General features: G+C 41.0%; 1 protein-coding gene across 1 annotated transcript in view; it reads left to right on the top strand.

Annotated features, from left to right (window-relative positions):
* The window catches only part of DSCAM (DS cell adhesion molecule), a 534,028-nt gene that overhangs the window by 71,145 nt on the left and 441,469 nt on the right, over positions 1-21,414 (top strand). The window contains exons 2-3 of the mRNA XM_084843767.1: positions 9,404-9,721; positions 14,493-14,639. Of these exons, the coding sequence (XP_084699893.1) occupies positions 9,404-9,721; positions 14,493-14,639 (465 nt within the window). The remainder of the gene's footprint in view (positions 1-9,403; positions 9,722-14,492; positions 14,640-21,414) is intronic.

Here is a 21,414-nt window from a genome sequence, read left to right as displayed (position 1 = left end):
GAGCACCCCCCCCACCGCAGATGCCACTTACGAAACAGGTAAGTGGTTTCGTACATCCCTAAGTATAAGATGAGAAGCACAGTTGTCACCCTGAGCAATAGATTTAATGGGAGTCGCCTACTCCCAAGAGACATTGGGCAATAGCAAATTCTTTGTCAGTCCCATGCTTGTCACAATGCAGGGCAAACTGTTAGAGCCTTCTCCAACTTGGTTGGGGATGATGGAAGTTGTAATCCAACACATGGGGTGGACACCAGGTTGGGGAAGGGTGGAAGGACTCATGAATTAGAGGCTAGTGTCCTCATACCTCTACTGAAGCAATGACACAGGTGTTCTTGTATAGCAACGTTGCTCAAGAAATCATAGCAGACTTTCAATTACTTTTAGGCCTGCTTTCCCCCGCCCCCTCTCTTTTATATCTTATGCCATCTGTTCCATGGTGTTTTCTCTTTAAAATTATGCAACTCTCATTCATAGTTACATGTTAGCTCCCATTTTGAGCTATGTTATGGTTATGCTCAATACTGCAGCAGATAAATGAACTGATTTATTATGACCAGCTCTGACCTCAGATGAGAACATTTCACTCCCATTAAATCCATGGCTCGGTGCTTTTAATGTCCTGATGACTGAGACTGTTTTTGATGATGAATAATTTGATTTTTAGTTGGATGGTGCAGCAAAAGATTAGAAATATGCATGTTATGTATACTCAGCAAACTCTGCTTTATCCACGCCTTTCATATTTGTATCTACTTTTATTATTATTATTAATAATAATACTTATATAAGAACACAGGAACCATGCTGGATCAGACCATCTAGTCCAGCATTCAATTTCCACAGTGGCCAACCAGATGCCTATGGGAAGCCCGCAGTAGGACGTGTGTGAGCAGTCACGTTGCACTTGCTCAGAAGTCTTAAACTGCCTGTTCCTGCAGAAGAGCATGATAAAGTTAGACTACTGTAACACACTCTGTATGAGGCTACTTTTCAAAAGTGTCAAGAAAATTCATTTAGTGCAAAATGCAGCAGCTAGACTGCTGGCAGGAATCTTTTGCTGTGATTATATAACACCTAAGGACCTAAGAGCCATGCTGGATCAGACCAATCTAGTCCAGCGTCCTGTCCACACAGTGGCCAGCCATGCTTATGCATAGCCTACAAGCAGCGCATGAATGCAGTAGCACCCTCCTGCTTGTGCTAACCAACAACTGGTATAGAGAGAGGCACACTGCTTCTGATATTGGACTAGTATATAGCCATCGTGACTAGTTGATAGCCTTCTCCTCCATGAATTTGTCTAATCCCATTTTAAGGCCATCCAGATTGGCAGCCATTACATCTTGTGGAAGTGAATTCCAAAGTTTAACTACACGCTGTGTGGAGAAGTGCTTCTTTTTATCTATCTGGAATCTCCCACCAATCAGCTTCATGGGATGACCCCAAGTTCTAGTATTATGAGAGAGGGCTTCCCTTGTTTGTAGGCTTCCCTGATGCAGACTTCTATGCTCAACACGACACGGTGGAGCACATCAGTGTCAGGGACAAGGACAGTGGTGTGGACCCACTGCACCTTCAGTGCATGGAGCCCTCTTCACAGTATAACATGTGAAGGTGGTTTTTATTATGGCCAGATTTAATGTCCCACACAAGATGTTAAGAAAATAGAATTTAACCTACTATGATATATTTGGTATGGAGCATTTGTGATGTGGCATTAAGTTTAAACTTTAAGAGACCAGTGTGGTATAGTGTTTGGTGCCAGACTAGACCAGGAAGACCCCAGTTCAAATTCCCACTTAGCCATTAAGTTCATTGGGTGATCTTAGGCCAGTCACTACCTTTCAGTTTAACCTACCTCACAGGGTTGTTGTGGGAATAAAGTTGTCTCTGTGTTTGTGAGCCATGTATATCACCTTGAACACTTTGGGGGAAAGGTGGAATTTAAAGGAAATAAATAAATTTCTACTTTTTAAATAATAGTTGTTATTCGATTCCTTAGACACCTTTCTCAAATAAGACTCAAGGTGACTTTCAGCAAAATTCACATACACAATTTTAAAACAGCTAAAAATATTATCCACTAAAATACCACCACCTGTAAAATAACTAAAACATCACTGACAAGCATAAACAATTCAACTGATGCATTACAGAGCCCATCATAAGCCATCAAATGCGTTGGAACAGAGGCAAGTCTTAACCTGGTGTTGAAAAGATGACAATGATGGTGCCAGGCTGGGATCACTGGGGAGAGCATTCTACCATGTTGAGATGGGGGACAACGACGACACACCGCCAAAACCTCTTCCTTGTTGGCTAGTTAAAAACAGTGATTAACAAGACAATGATAGGGTTCAAGCCGGGTAGAAGCTTGTTCTCTACTGTCTTGGCAGACATTTCACCCAATCCCAGTTGTGCATGGGGAATGGGCTGGTTATGGTTACACCACAGTGAGAAGCAAAATACACACCACACAGGTTTTGAGGCCAATTTTGCTTTATTATTGCAAATGTTTCAGGGCTAGATGCTGGCATTGTCAAAAGAGGTGCCTTGGCTCAAGTGAAGCCCTGTTTTAAATTCTTGTAAGATCTGTTTATCGGGAAGATTGAGTCATCCAGATTGCTTATATTTGAATTTGGCTGAACCAAACATCAGCCTTTTAGTATTTTACTTGCTAATATTTTATCCCCTTTCTCTTGTGGAAATCTGTGAGTCTCTGTCACTGCCACTAATGAGCGTGATGGCTTTCAAAGTCTGTTCTGTATTTCATAATAACATTGGTATATTTTGGCCTCAAAAATTTTCATAGTAATGAATGGGCTGAAAATGAGCGCTTGTTAAAATTCATAGTGTGGTTTATTCACTCTTCCTGACATGCATGTGAAGACTATTAACATTAATGAGAGCTGCACAGTGGCATCCAGGGAGAAACAGGAACACTGATACCAATACCGCGAGGACCCTAATTCTCGCTTTATAGCTTCTCTAAAAGGAAACAACAATTTTTTATTTTCATGGTTTCTGTTTGAATTATCAATCACTGATTCTAATTAAAGGTTTTCCCTACAAGTTTGAGGTTGGCATTGGGGACAATGAAAACAATAATTATTAGCTGCCTTCCTTGGAGCCCATATTGTTAATGGTAATGGCATCCTATTTTTATACTATATCCCCCTTATTATATGTGGGCAGCCATCCTCCACAGGAATCTCCCTGCCAGCTAAGATATTTTCTGAAGATTCTTCTTCAGGTGCCCCCACCCGTGCCTGGCTACCTGAGAGAGGGTCTTTTTAGTGGTTGCACCCAAGCTGTGGAAATCCTTCCTCAGAGATGTGTATTTGGCACCTTTTAGGACCTTTAAATTGCCTTCCATTTGTTGATGTTTTTTAGGGATGTCGGAGAATTTCTCCACGAATCTCCGGGAGGCCGAATGCCAACGCATTTGGCCCCCTGAAATTGGTGGAGAAACGGTCCGCTACCCCCGGGATGGGACTTACCTTTGTTGAATGTCCCTGGCAGCGGCGGCCCCCGGCGGCGGTGCGGTGGCGGCCGGTCTTCTGACCGGCTGCCACCGCTGCCATTTCCAAGTAAAAAAACCCCAACAACAACAAACGTGATAGGCTACGTAAAGATTTACGTAGCCTATCACGGCTAGATTTTCAAAAAACACCGTGACAGGCTACGTAAATGCTTATGTAGCCTATCATGGCTGACTTGGGGGGGGGAAGCGCGTACGCAAATGGCAGCGCCCATGGGTTGCGTTGCCCTTATTTTCACCGTAGTCTACGTAAATGTTTACGTAGACTACACGTGACCAAATAAGGAACACAAATGGCGGCGCCGGCGCCCATGGGCGCTGCCATTTGCGTACGCACTTCCCCCCCCCCAAAGTCAGCCGTGATAGGCTACATAAACATTTACGTAGCCTATCATGGCTGACTGCACGGACGCAAACGGCAGCTACAGCGGCCACCATTTGCGTCCCGGCAGGAGATGAGATTTGTGGCCGGAGGGACGGGGCGCCTCCCCCCCGGCCAGAATTTCGGCCGGAGGTATGGGGCGCCTCCCCCTCAGCCAGAATTTTGGTGGGGAGGGATGGGGCGCCTCCCACCCCACCCAGAATTTCAGGGGGAGGGACGGAGAGCCTCCCCGCCACCGCGAAGCAAGCTGCGGGACCAGGTAAGGGGCTTTCGTCCATCCCTAGTTTTAGTTGCTTTGACTTGGTTCAACTTCAGTTATTTGGTGGTTTAAAAGTACAGTAAATAAAAAAAATGATCTGAGTGAGGGCTGCACATATAGTGAAAAAGCACTCATTTAGGTATTTAGGAAAGGATGGATTTGGATGCCACTGAACAAATTATAACCATTGGGGTTGCCCATCGGTGGTAGCCAAACTTTGGAAATGGAAGAACTTGATAGAGGTTAAAATGAGCTGGAGAGTGCCGGGGGGCAGTGTTTCAAAAGTGGAACATACTTATAATTGTAACCAGCCTAGGCTCTAATGTTCCCTGGCTTTGGGGCCAAGACATCAAGGTCATATGATGTGGCATGGCTTCCGCTGGCTTTAGCTCTTCCACATTTCTTTTAGAAATTAATCCCAAGTGGTATCCATAAAATATTATGAAAGATGTGGGCAGTTTAACATTTTTGATCAGGGAATGTTGTTAGAATTAAGAACAGCACATGGCTCTTGCCACTAAATATAAAAGCAACCTTTTTACAGCATATAATGGAGGAATTCAGATGCATATAGAACTATATATACTGTTAACAAACGTATTTCTCTGAGTGCTACTCCGTATGTAGGCAAAACAGCACCATCCTTGCACAACAGGAAGGTATCAGCAAAATTGGGGGAACCACAAGGTTTGCAGCAGTAAAAAAAAAAAAGAACTTTAGGAAAAATCCCTAAGTGGGGGAAATTCCCCTCACACAGCCTGTATTGGCCCCAGGAGCGTAGCCAAGTCATTTATAGTGTTAAAGGGGCCTACAGAGCCATAATTGCTTGCTTAAGTTCATTATTGGTGCAATTCCCATGCTAGTAAGCCTCTGAGCATGTGCAGATGAGTAAAAAAAAAGAGGCCGATAACAGCCTTCTTGGAGCATTCCTTGCTAATGAGGAGAGTTTTTATCTCTGATGTGCCTGGGAAGCAAAGTCTGTTCACAGGTGGCTGTGCTTGAGAACCAAACACTTCTAGCCCATGCTGGGAATGAGCGCTGGGGGTGCTTGCTAGTGTCGTGCTGCCTCATGGCTACCAAGTATGGTATAAAACCCATTTGGCCCAATGGCTCGTGGTTCAGAGAGCTGTCTGATCCAACCATTGGGTACGCCTGTGTGCTGTAAGTTACCCAATAAAGTACTCCTTGTAAGTAACCTTTGAGTCTGATGTATCACTGTCTTGGCACCTCTAACCTAAGAGTTCAACACCCACTGCAGGGGCAATACACAGCCCATGGAGAACAGAGCCCATTATGCTTATTGTATAGCGCAGGCTTGTCTTTTTTTTTTTTACTCTAGTGTAAGTGTGCATGCTCTGAAACACCCCCCCCCCCACAGGAGGGTAAAAAAAAAGTAAACCCTCTCCCCCTCGCTGAGGGGTAATGGGGGGCAAGATTTAACCCTCCCCTCCCAGAGAGCAGACATCTGAATTGGGGCTACACATGCTTACACTAGGGTAAAAAAAAAGAGAGACGCTTCAGCTAAATGCTACGCAATTACCACAATGGGTAATTTGGCTCTCAGTGGTTATGGAATACTGACTGACTGTTGCGGGGGTGGGGAATGGAAAAACAGAGGGGAATGGGAATAACATGGGATATCCTGGAAAAAGGCAGGAGCCCTGCACAATGCAACATTTGTTGCCAGTTCCACTTACTTTTCCATATCCTCAGTCAGTAAAACAGGGGTGGGCAACTTCAGTTGGTCTATGGACCAATTTTCCCTCCCCTGGACTGGCTGTGGGCTGGACCCCTGCTGTCAAAGAACCAACCAACCAAATAAAGAGTCATATTCTAAGCCTCTGTGGCTCCTACAGAGGCTTAGATTTGACACATTTCACTTGTTTTGAAATGTAGCTTGTTCTCAAGCTGAGTGTGTCCATTCTCAGCCTCTGTAGTGGTTTGCTGCTGACTCCCCCCCCCCTTTTTCCAGGGAAAAAATAAATAAATGGGGACAGCAGTGGTGGGGGGGCGCATGTCATCCTCAGGCCTCATTTTGTGCACTCCTGCAGTAAAAGAAGGCTGCAGCTGCAACCCTGTAATTTATCTGGGAGAGTGTCCCATTGGATTTAATAGGGTTTATTTCTGAGTAGACTTGTATAGGATTACACTGTGAGTCACTTAATTAAATCATTCATGGTCCCTACTTCAGTGTCATTCATACCATTAAAACGCACACACACATGCACACACATTATGTCCTGCTTACCCTGAACTTGCCTTTGATTTTTGACTCTTTATGTCTAAATAAATATTTGATGCTAGTTTGGATTCATCAAAGGCAATAACAGTAAGATATTTTTTGCCTGCTTTTTAGAAGTTGTTATAATTCAGAGCCAAATTCTATCCTCAGATGAGTATGTGCCAAGATCATATTTTGCCTCTAATGCATAAGAGATAAAGGCAATTTTTAAATTAGAATGTTGATTAATTATGAATAGGAAGTGTTAATTATTTTAGATTTAATTATTAAATGAATCTACCAGGGAAATCAACAACCTCAGAAATTTGATTATACTTTATCTTTTTTCTTTATACTTACATATGCATAAACTATCCTGGTGAACACCCTAACGGTCTTTCACAAGTGATATGAAGACACTTTTACTTAATGTGAAGTTTTTCTGAACTTATGAATATGGTTATTGTACATTACATCACAAACTTCTTATATTCTGCAGCAGGAGTCCTCAATGTAGCACCTGCGTATGGGTCCCCAATGTGGTGGCCGTGGCCACCCAAAATATATTTTTTTAATTTTTCTTTAAAAAATCATTTTTTCCATTTTTGAATATACATACATGGATTTGTATGAAATGCATATAACGTTCTGGCAATTATCCATGGGTTTCAACAAAAGTAGACAAAATATCCAAGTAAATATCCATTTGAAGGTGATGTCTATATGCCACCCCTTCCAATATTAAAAGCATTGTAAGATCCTCAATCTATTGCATTAGAGGAGATGAGTGTTTATCCTTCCAATGTTGTAATATCAGTCTTTTAGCTGTTGAAAGGGTGCAGAGAATCCATTTAGGCTGACCATTTGTTAATTTCCATGATGCAGGTCAATAATTTAAAATAGTGTGTACATCAGTTAATATTAAAAACTGTTCCAGTACAAAATTGATCTGTGTAATAACCTCCTCTCCCAAAGAAGCAACTGCTGGACATTGCCAAAAATATGTTTAAAAGAAGCATTAGCTGTATTGCACCAGAAGCAATTAGCCAAATTATACAATCCTTTATTAAAGAGACATTGCAGTGTCCAGTAGACACAAAACAAAAGTTTTTGTTGAATAAGATGCAGCCTAAGATCCACACGAATGACAGGTGGACGTCAAAGCAGCAGTCCACTGATTAGGCATGTTGTAACTTGTAGCGGTACCCACAACATGGTCTCCAATTTCCCAGTGTGCCCATGGGTCCAAAAAGGTTAGAGAACCCTGTTCTACAGAAATGCAACTTGCAAATCAAATTCAGTTTGATTTGATACACATTTTTCTTTTGTTGTGAAAAGGCATTAATATCAGTTGCCAGCTACTTTTTTAGCCATGGAGAAATGTAGCATCTCAGCTGTTTCTAACAATAGTGTAGTTGCTTTCTAGGATTGCCAGTTTTTCTCTGACTTTGCTCCTGTGCATTTAACAGTAGTCTCACAGAGAAATATAAGAGGAGAAGCTTTTTTCATCATTTATCTCCACTTGCTTAATTCCTGTGTGTCAGGCTGTTTTTAAATATACAAAAGCAGTGCCAGAAGGGGGAAAAAAAACTCCACCAGCAGCTGGAATAAGTGGCATTATTATTATTTTTGCCAACATCCAATTAAGTAGTAATTTACTCCCTTGTATTTTGAGGTAACCCATCTACAGAACATATTTTTTGGCACTTTGTGAGCAACCCTGCTTAGTCCTTGGTTCATCTTATTGACAAAATGGGTTTATACCAAGCCAGAAAAGCTACTATTAATATCTGAGCTGCTGTTGGTATTCAACACAGCGTGTGCTCCTGTATTAGTTTGCATTCAGATCTTCTACCTCTTGTGTATTCAAGTTGCATCTGTTTCCTGTGACTAATAAAGTGAAGTTTCTATTGCAGCTGATGCAACCCTGCAGGGTTACTTTGAATCAGCATGTGCTGCTTTTTGCCACCACTAGCTGTGAGAATCTGAACCATCCGTTTCTCCATATTGCTGCCTCGGTTATCATTTTGTATCAGTGTCTCACAATTTTATCTTGGGTACCTTGAGAGTCTTCTTTTCTCAGCTTAAAAAAAGGATGTCAATTATTTATATCCCTTATCCTTGAAGTTTGGGTCAGAATGTCCATTAGATAGCCCTGAGTGTTAGACATGCACAGAAAGATGAACAGCTAGCTGCTGCAAGGAAGGGGTAAGAGTGATGGATGGGGCCGCATCCTTGCGAAGGAAGTGAAGAAGAAAGGAAGTGTGGGCGAACTCCCTGGGGGAAGGGGTGCCATTCAATCCCCCCAAAGTGAAGTGCATGAGAGAAACCGTTTATTCCTCCTTTCACCTTACCATATCACATGCGAGAGCCTAAGAGGAAAAGCTGCAAGGCAAGGATGGCAGAGGAGGAGTTAATTCCCTGTCCAGGGTGCTGAATTTTCTTGTTAATTGGTGACAGTTTTGTGAGAGTTTGGATTCATTTGCCAAGTATGATTTGACGACCAGAATATTGACTATTTTAAAAAGAAGCACAACAAAGGAAAAATATTTTGATAAGGAGGACGCTGTTACTGGCATTTTAATGAAAGTTTGATGGTTACATGTTCTGTTTTCTTTTAATAAAAATGCTGACAACGGTTGGAAGTAATTTCATTTGCTTTATCCAAAACAGAAATGCTATTCTTGCTGGTTTTCCTACTCTTTGCCCCTCTGATTTGGAATCTGTGACTTCTGTGTTAATTAAATTGGTTAGTGTTCTGCCAGGGCACCTGAGCAAAGAAATTTCCATCTTCCACATTAATCCAGTTTCTCTAATGACTTTTATTTAGTTACAGTTTGCAGTCCAAAAGATAATGCGTTACAATATAAAATATTGTTCAGCTACTGAAAATCCCAATGAACAGGACTGTGTCATCATTAACAAACAGATAAGAGAACAGCCTTTATTTTTTTTCTCCCCTTGCTAATTATGTGCATTTCTATTTCTGTCTTGCAGTTTTTGGTGAAGATCTACATGCCAGCTTATATTTTGTCAATGCATCTTTGCAAGAGGTAGTGTTTGCTAGCACCACAGGGACACTGGTGCCCTGCCCTGCCGCAGGGATCCCTCCTGTGACGCTCAGATGGTACCTAGCAACGGGCGAGGAGATCTACGATGTTCCAGGGATCCGCCACGTCCACCCTAATGGCACTCTCCAAATTTTCCCTTTCCCTCCTTCAAGCTTTAATAACTTAATCCATGATAACACTTACTATTGCACAGCTGAAAATCCTTCAGGGAAAATCAGAAGTCAGGATGTTCACATTAAGGCCGGTGAGTTCAGTCAAATATCGCTATTGTGAATATTCATTTAACACCACATCTACAGTGTTCTAGCCTTTGACCCTGTCCAGAGATCCTATACTTTACATTAGACTCAAAAGTTCCTGAAGTGGCATCACTGCTACTACTAGGATTGTTATTTGTAATTGTTCTGGAATCTTGGAGTACGAATACTGGTTAATTATCTTGCTAACAGACTTGGGGTATTCATTGTTTTCTTCAGGTCTCATCAAACCAGCTACCCATCCCACACAACAGAAGGAAAGACACCTTAGCTAAGTAGCGAGGCAGTCTCGCTTGAAGTCACAGGAGCAACACACAATGATTTTGTCTCTTTACACTGGAAGGGTTTTTAAAAATACAGTATTCAGATGCACATTGGGAAAGATTACGATAAACATAGTGTTGTCTGAAACATGCCATTGTCTAAATTCTTTTAGATGGAATGTGAAATTCAGAGAACAAAGGCTTAAAAGTCCACATGGCAGGAGAGAACATCAGCAAGGAGAAATCAGAGCTAACCTTTAAAAGTATAAGATGTTGCAGCTCTCCTGCTACTACTATACTCCTTCAGAATTCTAGATTATTGAATGCTGTTTTAATCGAACTATGCACATAGAAAATTAATAGGTCAGGCTAGATTCTAACATGATAGTTTTTTAGTGCATGCTTTTTCCACCTGTGTTCTGAAGTGGTATAGTCCCAGCAAGGTTGTACCACATGGTTCTTTTTTCTGAACGTAGCGAGTGTCCCTTCATGTATTAAAAGATGGAATGTTAAAGTCATTCCTTATTTTATGTTCAGATCTAGCTTCTTCCATGAAAGCAAGTGCAACTGAATTTGCTGCTAAATTGCTATTATAGAATAGAATATTATTATTTAATATAAAATATGAAATTAAATAAAGTATGTTGGCTTTACGTGTGTTAAAAGAATTCACACAGTCCCACTATGCCAGTAATATGCTTCTGTTAGGGCCTGACGATGATTTTCCACAATAATAATAATCATCACATCTTCATCTTTGTTAACAGCTTTCTCTTTTGCTTCATCTGTTTTCACTCACTCAAACAAATCTTCTGGGACATCTATGTTAACAAACTCATATGAGTTTAACTACCATAGCTTTCTTTAATAAACTCTGGGCGGGGAATATCTTTTTCTGTCTTGTTTCATTTATCCTTACTATCATGTAAGGTTGGGGATTCTGAATCAAAGATCTCATGGCATGGGCCTAACGTATTGAATCAACTGAGATTATGTATGTTTAGGTCTGAGATGTTTTTTCAGGCATAGGAGGAAATTGGGGCCCTTACACATTGGCAGGCAGTATGAAGCCTCTAGATTGGTATATATATTAGACAATTGTCCTTTTGCCCTTACCTGGTCAACATATGTTCCTGCAATTCTAGATACTTCAATTCCAGATTTATTCCAAAAATTGATCTCACTTGCTGGAAAACATCCTAATTTTTATTCAGGTAAGTTGTCTGTGGCCCTGAGTGGCCATAAGTGAGGTTGAGAGAGATTTAGTCCAGTGAGCTGAGCATCATGACTGAGCAAGGGCTTAACCAGACCTGACACTGTAGCCCTCTTCAGGTGTTTGCTGAAGAGAGGTTAAGCATGGGGCTAGCAGGAAAAATCTGAAGGGCAGCATAAGTGTGTTCAGCTGAATATACTTACACTGCTCCATGTGACTGAGAACCCTGGCTTATCAGAGTTCCCAATTGCATCAGGCTCTGTAACTTTGTTTAGCCCACATCCAATCCATCACTGTGTCCACACAGGAGTTCAGTTCAACAGCCTCCTTGATCAGAACCGATCCCCAAATCTCAGCTGATCACTCCCAGTGGCTTCATGTAGATATTACAAAGCAAGAGTATGTAGAAATGGGATATTATCACCAGTGGTCAGGGATGCCCATTATCTGCATAACTTTTTTGTATTGGTTTTAGAACTTTTAGCAGTAAAAATCAGAGAAAATACAAAAAATTGCAGAATAAAAATAGGAAACTATACAAAAAATATAAAACTCTATGCAGATGATATAGTTTTAACAGTCACAAGCTAATAAAGGAATTTGGACCATTATTCATTAAATAAAGGAAAAACAGTAATAATTGGAATAAATGTAACTAATCAATTAAAAATCTAGGTAAAAATAATTATAAATATACCTGGAATGATAAACCAGTAAGAATACCTTGGAATAAAACTGACATATAAATTAAATGATTTATATAAAATTAATTATGAATGTTGATATAATGCTCCTGAATCTGTCTAGATGTGGGGTGGTATAAACGTTGTAAATAAAATAAATAAATAAATAAATAAATAAATAAATAAATACTGAATGTGCTTTACTAATCAAACAATGGTGGGGGAAACTATATCTGTCATTTTCAGGAAAGATTGCTGCAATAAAGATGTTGATATTACCCAAAATTAATTTAATGTTTCAATATCTCCCAACTGGAATTTCAGCAAAACAAATTAGCAAATGGCAACAACTTTTCTTAAAATTCATATGGAATGGGAAAAAACCCAGAATAAAAGCTCTGATATTATATAATTAAAAAAAACAGGGGGGCACAGTCAGTTCCAGATTTGAAATTGTATTATATTACAAGTTGTATTACCTGGATTGTAGATTGGTTATTAGAACCTAACTCCTTTATTACCTTATTTGAAAGAGCTCTGATAAAGGGTCTTCTGCATGAAACATTATGGGGAAATAATACTCGCAGAACAATTGATACAAAAAAAAGTGTTAGTTTCAAATTTATGAAGATTATGGGATCAATATAAAAATTGGTAAAGCCCTCCCGTATCTCCTTTGAAATCAGTGATAGAAAAACTAGAACAGGATTGCACCCTAAATTGTGTTTTCCACCCTGGTTTGAATTTTTTCAAATTTGATAAATTATTGCTGAATATCTTAAATTGAACCAATAGCTAAGTTTGAATTTAGCCAACCCCCACCCACTCCCAGAGAGGTTCCCAGAGAGCCAACCCCCATCCCCTCTCATGCTGCCTCATAGGCAGCATAGATCGGCCTCACGCTCTGCACTCGTAAGAGCAGTGTGGAGCGGTGAAAACGGGGGGTTCCTGGGGGCGGGCTGGGGCGGGGAAGTCGGAAATGCCAGTATGACACATCCTATGTGTCATCCAGCCGCTGATTCCCGCGCTCCGAGGTCTTGTGGCTAGACAGCTGAAAACGGCTGTCTAGCTGCGAAAGCAGGGCAGGGCAAGTGAGAAGGAGATCTGTCCTCACCACTCCTCCCACCCTGCCCTGGATAGGCGGTCACCCGCAGGGTTGGAGGCGACCGTCGATCTTGATAGGATTGCTCCCTCCATTATATATACAATGTATGGATATGTAAAAATATGAGTAAATTGTTTATTGGTAACTTTGGATTATTCATAAGAAACATATAATGTACATACAAGTGAGTGTGAAAATGTATATACCTTATTTAAGTGATTCATAGAAGGGATGTCCTATTGATTGACATATATTAATAACAAAAATAAAAAGGGGCTTTCAAAATAAAAAGCAAAGGGGATAAAATAGAGCCCAAAGGAACATGATAGGCCAAAGATCAAGGAGCTAAGCAGTAATCCCCTAGCATCACCTTCTGGGAATATTCAGCCAAATAGGATCAGAACCACCCCAACATGATGCCCTTGAGTCCCATATTAGCCAAACCTCCGAGAAGGATATCGTGGTTGATGGTATTGAATGTTACTGAAAGGTCCTGAAGAACCATCAGGGATGCACTCCCCCTGTCTAATTCCTGCTGTAGGTCATCTACCAAGGCAACCAAGGCTGTTCCTCTCCCAAAACTGGGCCTGAACCCAGACTGGAAAGGATCCAGATAATCAGCTTCATCTAAGATAGCCTGGAGTTGAGTTGCCACCACCTGCTGTAGGAACTTACTGAGAAGAGAAAGGTTGGATTATCTAGGATAGTGGAATTCAATTATGATTTCTACAGCAGCTGTCTTACTATCACATCTTGAAAGGCAAAGGAACACAGCCCTCCTTCAGAAAAGCATTTATAATCCACCATATAAACCAGCCAGTTCTCCTTTGGCAGCTTTTGCCAGCCAGCATGTATATGGTTTCAACAAGCAAGTGGTTGGCCTCACCCCACCCTCAGGCTGAACAAGATGAAACTCATCCATCAAAATTAGACAAGCAGATGCCTTGGTCACCACCACATAGCCTGCTCTTAATGAGGAGTCCAGATTATCAGAACTGTGATCTACAACTATCTTGAAGCTGTGTTAAGTTCCTGATGTATGAATATAAATGCCAAATATAAATGCCAAATATTAGAAGAACTAATGTTATCTGTGATTGGTGGGGTCCAAAATCCTTCAAGGTTCTTGGCAAACCTGTCGGATGGTAAGAAAAAAAGGCGCACTTTTCACTCTTCTTCTGGAATGCATTTCAACTCATCTGTCAAATTGTCTTCATCCTGAGTGAGTACAATTTTGCAAGGTCTGTTTCAAGAGAACTGTAGCTGAGTTTGATTCTATTGTGGGTTTTGGCTTGGACAAATTTGACTGGAGGGCTCCTGAAAGCTAAAGGATTGGTAGGCCTATCTTTGTTTTTGTTTCTTTTTCCTCACTTCATGTGGGCAGAATGAATGTTTGTCTGTGTTTCCATAGGATGATTTCCTGCATACTTTCACTGTTTGACTGCTACCTGGCATTTCTTTTGTGTGACTCTCCTTATTTTTCTGTGTTTTTAGTTTTACGGGAACCATATACAGTCCGTGTGGAGGACCAGAAAGCCATGAGAGGCAATGTAGCGGTCTTCAAGTGCATTATCCCCTCCTCTGTGGAGGCATACATCACTGTTGTCTCATGGGAGAAAGACACAGTCTCACTCGTCTCAGGTAGACTCAGTCTCTAGTTAGACTTTTTCCTCTATATGTGGTGTTTCCTTTGAGTTGAAGACAGCTGGATGTTTTTCTGTCTTTTCCATTGTAATTAATATATTTAACTGAAGCATCTGTATGATCAGTTGTGACATGAAGTGTTGAGAGGATCTCCGTGCATGTTGCATATTTGAATTTTTTGTTTGTTTTTAACTTATGCTTTGTTGTATGTTTGTAGGGCAACACTGCTTTCTACCAAATATTACATTCAATGTCTTTTGTCATAGGTTGATTTTTGTAAGAAAATCAAAAGAAAAAAAATCAAAGAAAAAAATGTTGAGCATAACACACTTAAAACTATTTTCCCATTTTTACCTCAGTTAAATTAAGTGTTCCCTCACCACCTGAGAGGTCAGTGCTTGAAGCATTGCAGTTAAGATAACAGAATCATAAAGATGGAAGAGGCCATTTAGGCTAACTCCCTGTTCAGTGCCGGAATCCAGTTTAAAGCATCTCTGACAGATGGCTCTCCAGTCTCTGCTTGAATACCTCCAGCGACAGAGAGCCCATCTCCCTAAGCAGTTGGTTCCATTGTCTGACTGCTCTGACCATTTTCTTGAAGTCCAACCAAAATCTGCCTTCTTGTAACGTAAGCTCATTCTTTCATGTCCTACAGTCTTGGATGAAAGAACAGGATTGGGGCCCTCTTCTGTGTGACAACCCTTTAGGCACTTGAAAAGTGCTATCATATCCCCCCTCAGTCTTCCCTTCCCAAGGCTAAGCGTATCCAGGTCCTTCAGTCTTCCCTTGTAGAACTTAATTTCTAGTCCCCTGATCATCTTTGTTGCCCTTCTCTGAACTCATTCCAGTTTAACTGAATCTTTCTTAAAATGTGGTTGTCCAGAACTGGACACGGTGTTCGAAGTGAGGTCTGAGCAGTGCAGATGAATACAGACAACCATTTACTAAGTGGCGATTTACCATGGTGTACATGTAACCTTGGGTAAGCTGGTTGTCTGACCCCCTTGATACATGCACCCACACCATTGACAAATGTGTGAATGGTCCTGTCCTCATGAGTGAAATAATTCTGCAAGTCTTTTCCCCACTCAATTGGCACAACCCTCCCGCCCAACATGGGGGCACACTGGGTAGGGAAAACCCATGTGGTAAGCTGTGCCAATGTTTTGGAAATATTCACACAAACATAAATTCGCCAGTGTTGTCGGATCAAACCACAGCAAAGTGGTTCACTAGTGTATGTTTGATGTGGAGGTGTGCATCATCAATTAAGGGTCAATTTAACAACATAGAGTTAACAACATACCAGATGTAGTTGCATGGTAGATGGTATGAAGAATGGTTCTCTGTGTCTGCCATTGGACTTAAGTTTAAGTATGTTTGGGATGTCAGCATCATAATATTCTTTACTGGGTTGTGGTTGTTGCTTCATGTTGAAGGTTTTCTTAAAAACACAGAAGAATGTCTGAAAAAAAATCAGTTTGGTTACTTATAATTTCTTTGGTTTAAATAGATCCTATAGCTAGCTTCTAGACTTTAGTTCTTTATGTTGGCTTTATTAACAAGCAATATTTAGAATTCTTCACAAGTATGTTATTCAGAGGCTCTTTAATAAAATACATGTTTCAGATAACTTCTGCTGTGTAAGATAAATGTATTTATTCATGTTACTGTCATATCATAAAAGGAGTTACATTGCTTTGTCAACTGAAAAATGTAAATTGATAGCTGAATACTGTGCTATATTCATAGTAAATCTTACATTTCACAATGTTTTAAAATAATCTACAGTATCTAAAATAGACTCCTTTAAGAAAGAGTGTACTTTAAGAACTTGTAGTTTCTTACAAATGGTAAAAATCTGTGGGTTTTTGCCTAATGGTATTGTTAGACATCTGTGGAATACCTTGTGGAAGTAAAAGATGTATGTTATTTACAACGCATAGATAGAAAGAGATATATTTGCTGCTTGTATGTGGACAGACAGATGTTGAATATTGCAGCATAAAAACAGTAACAAAAACAAAATGTTGAATGCTGTAGTAGGGATTATGCTCCTGTTAAAAACCCTTCTTTTGGGGTAAGGATATAATTGGGTAATGGGAATGAAATTGAGTATATGCACTAATAAATACAGCTTGTGTTTTGGTGGTTGCTATTTGGAAATGCCCCACCCCCTAAAATGGAACCCACAGTGCAACATTCCATCCCATGCATGGCTTTGTTTGGTTTGTATTGTAGAATGTTGGTTTCTGTTATAAGGTAAATTTGCCCTACGTTTTGATGATTAGGTGCAAAAATGTTCAATTTTCAGACTTTTCTAGTTGCCAATGCATCTTGGAATATGCATATGCCACGTTCCACTTTTCTGGATTGCCATTTTTGGAGAAAGAAGTACAAATGCCATGTTTCCAGATTTTTCTAGTAACTGGGGTATCTTGGATTATTTGGGTATCACATTTCAGGGCTATAGCTCAGTGGGAAATACCCGAACAATTTCAATGACCCAGTCAATCAGTGAGGCCTGAGTGTGTTGTGTTATATTATATTATATTAACATTGAAATCAGTAAAATCTGTGGTAATGTGGGCTGGATTAATTTACACTAAGTATGTTACACAGTAGTACCCAACTTGGGGAAAAGAGTAAGTATAACATATGGCAGTCATGATTTTTTAACCTGACAGGGCTTCATATCACACAATGCAATGCAGTGCAGCCATGCAGCAACTGAAGTAGGAACACTGGATCCAGATGTAGTCATGATTCGAGTAGACCCATTTAAATTAATGGGATTTACGTTAGCCCTGACTAACGTCCCATTGCTTTCAGTTACCTGTGAGATAATTACTTTGAGTAACTATAATCAATTTGATAATATGACCATTTACCTGGAACTGAAGATATTAATTGACCTTGACATCTCATATTCCTGTTGCCAACTGATCACATTCCTCACTAGTTGTCAGGAACATCAGGTGTGCAGTTTGGGATATATTTTTCCAGTAAGAGTGTAGAGCACCATTATGGATACAGCATGAAATGGTGTTCATGGTAGGGGCAATTAAGAGACACAGTGTCTTACTGATTCTGTTGTGAGTACAAATGGCAAGTATATTACATGATGCTATTGGAATTGTATTAAGGCAGCCTTCCTCAACCTGGTGCTATCCAGATGTGTTGGACTGGGCATTGAAGTCCAACACATCTGGAAGGTACCAGGTTGGGAAAGGCTGTATTAAGAAGAACTGGATTTTAAACAACAGTGTGATGTATTCTGCAATGTAAAGAGGGATGCTGGCAAGTTGAGTTGACAACATGTTCAGGCCAGCCCAGTATCCCCCTTGATTCTTCCCGATGTTCCAAGCATCCAGAACTTCCTACATAAAAAAGTTTTTAAAAATGAAGGTTATGCATACTTGGGGCTACCCTGAGGCCAGTTAAGACTGGAGCTTGCTAACCCAAGGTCCTGCAAGACATTTGTATTTATCACATTCTCTTTGGCCTTCACAACACCAGCCTACCGTTTCAAGTTAGAAAATCATCTCGATTAACCCATAGGTTTTGGTTGAGGTGCAAACACATAAAACACATGTACTGGAATCAGTTCAAAATTTTCGATTGCAAAAGAAGCTGGAGATGAACAACACACAGTGCAAAGGCAAACCAGCTGATTGCTTAATATGCATTCAACAGGGAGCTACAATTAGTCACAGCTCTCTGAGTAGAAGTGTATGGCAGACATTTGTAAATCCATTTGTTGCATTTACACTTTATATTTTTAGATGTATACCTAAAAGTGTAGTATGTGAATTGGATCTAATACTCCCCAGTAGGGGAGGCAGTGAACCAAATCAAATTATGGGACACAGAAGTAGATTTCTACACACATTCTGTCAGGGGGCAGAAAGAGATAACTGAAATGAAGGAACAATGTAAATGGGTTACACAGTACTCTGGCATTCTCAGTTATTCTCTGGGACGTAAGAGTACAACAGGGCCATGGAGACAGGGTCATGGAAGGCCCCCATTGCCCAAGGCGTCTTACTGTCTGGACCCAGAGATTGAGCTCGTATGTTCTGGTTTCTTTTTTTCGTTCTTCTTTGTAATTTGGCACAAGTTTAAATATAGCAATAATGTTTAGTATGCAAATTATGACATGCCTTTAGATTTCACATTGTTATCTTAGCCCAGGGGTACACCACCTTTTCAGCCTTGAGGTTCACACATGATGTTGGCTTTGGGGTCGGGAGCTTCACACATGCCTGCACACACACATGTACATGCAGATATGTACACATACATATACACACATGAACACACATGCATACACAGACATGTGCATGTGTGCATGTACACATCCCAGAGATCCTGATACAGATTGCTCTTTCCTTGCTGCTAGCAGCAACAGGAAAAAGTGATCTTAAGGGGAAGGGAGTGGAAAGCCTGCTCTCCACCTCTCTTCCAGCAGTGAAGGGCTCCCAGTTAAGGCTTTGGGGGGCTGCATGCAGCCTGCGTGCCATTGGTTGTGTACCCTAGTCTAATATACTTACTTGCTTTTGAGGGGCATGGAAAGTCATGAAACACGTTTTTTCCAACAGTTATTTCAGACAGATGGTGAAAATTAAAATACATGGTGAGGGATGAAGATTTGGCCATATTATTCTGAAGGGAAACCTCTTGAGCAATGTGATTTTCTAGTTTAAGGAGCAATTATGGTATGCATTAGTTACAATTGCCAACTAAGGTGGCTTAATGGCTTAGTGCTAGTGTTTCTCCTCTGCCCTCAGCCACTAATCACTGATACTTGGTTTTGTATTTCATTCTTATTTGTTGTAGCAAGTCTGCTTGTAATACACAGATAGGGGTTGAGAAAAACAAGAGAGAGGAAAAAATGTTCATTGATTCTTGCCTCATTATGGAATGAATAATTAACAAACAACTCACGCTCCATTAAGTGGTGATCTGTCCTGAGTTGGGGAGTGTGGCAGCAGTGACTGCTAAGGATGAATGGAGAGAATGAGTGGGGGAATAGTGAATGTATGGAAAGGGACAGAGAAAACGTGAATGAGTCAAGTTAGGAAAAGAATTAGAGAGAAGTAAAGAAAACGTTTTGTTGCGTATTTAGGACTGGAAATGGGGGCTCCAGTCAGGCCCTTCAGATTTTTCCTAAATGGCACTGCCAGATTTGTTGTAGAAACTTCCCCCTAAAAATAGTGCTCAAGGCAGCTAACAATAATGAAATGTAGATAAAATGTTACCCAATTAAAACATAACCACATTCAGTTAAACGTGCAGTTAAACATTTCAATTCAAAGAAATAAGAATTAAACAGCACCCACCAGTTAAAAACCTCCTTCAGCAAACAAGACAGGCTAACAGCCAAAAACCTGCCTGGATAAAAATATCTTTGCCTGCTGGAGGAAGGACAATAAAGGTGGAGCTAGGCTTGCCTCCCTTGGCAGGGAGTTCCAGAGCCTACAAGCAGCCAAGGAGAAGGCCCTCTCTCGCATACTGCCAAATATGTCTGCGGATGGTGGCTTGACAGAGAGAAAGGTCTCTCCCAGTGTATCTCTGGCCCTGGGGCAGCAGTGAAGTGTTCCAGAGCATCAGCACACTTCAAGGTCATATAACACTTCAGGCAGACCTTAAGAGGGAGTGTGGAGACATCCAGATCCTCTCATGCATCTGATAGCATCACAGGAAGTGCACCAGAACCTTAGCTTGGAATGATGGGTCTGAGCTTAAATGGGCTAATTTGAGCCTAGTCTGAACTGAGCGTAAACTACCTTGGTTGAGATGAGGCCAGTCACAATCAAGTCAGAGAGAGCTCACTGTCTCTGTCTCCAGCTCTATCATTTTTAAAATCGTTGTCTGGTTTCAAGAAGGGGAGGAGAAGGTGCTGTGGAAGAAAAGCTGGGATTAACTTTTTATGGCTCAAGCCCTGCAGCATGAGATGGACTGGTAGAATGGTAATATACCATATAGCAGCTTTCCCCTCCAGATGTGTTGGATTATAACTATAATGTGTTGGACTGGCTGGGGATGCTGGCAGTTGTAGTCCAACACATAGAATCATAGAATAGTAGGGTTAGAAGGGGCCTACAAGGCCATCGCGTCGAACCCCCTGCTCAATGCAGGAATCCAAGTTAGAGCATCCCTGACAGATGGCTGTCCAGCCTTGTCTTGAATGCCTCCAGTGTGGGAGAGCCCACCACCTCCCTAGGTAATTTGAAGGGCACCAAGTTGGACAAGGCTGCCATAAGAGCCAGTATGACTGGATACAGTAAGGTTCCCCCTCTCCCTGGTATTTCTATAATTTGTTCAAGGCTACAGATTATGGTATTGTTCTTTACATGACAGGCCAGTCAGTTCCATTGATTGTGACAACGTGCAAGGCTGGATTAAGGTGTGGATTGACTGGCTGCAGCCCAGGGCCAATTGTCTCAGAGACCCATGAGTGTTCTAGGTCCACTTCCAAAATGTTGCACATGAGCCGATTCTTACAGCATAGTATTTTATGCCATCTCTTATTACATGCTCTCCCTTCTCTGCACTTACTGCTCATGTACACATCAAGCATAAGAGAGGGAGACAGAGTCCACACTTCCCACTCTGAGCAATTTCTCCAGAAATGGGCTGGGTGGCACTCCAGGCCCTTTTAAATAAAAACTCTATATTTGGTTTATTTAAAAAATTTACCACTTAAATGCAGACCGGAGGCTTCTCCTGTGCAAACGTCCATGCTTAACATGTGGACACCAGGGATGGG

This window comes from Heloderma suspectum, chromosome 3, assembly GCF_057233095.1.
Source record: "Heloderma suspectum isolate Gila_16-S chromosome 3, 16-S_ref, whole genome shotgun sequence".
NCBI lineage: Eukaryota > Metazoa > Chordata > Lepidosauria > Squamata > Helodermatidae > Heloderma > Heloderma suspectum.
Note: the sequence above shows the minus strand (reverse complement) of the source record. Positions and strands in the feature narration are given on the sequence as shown.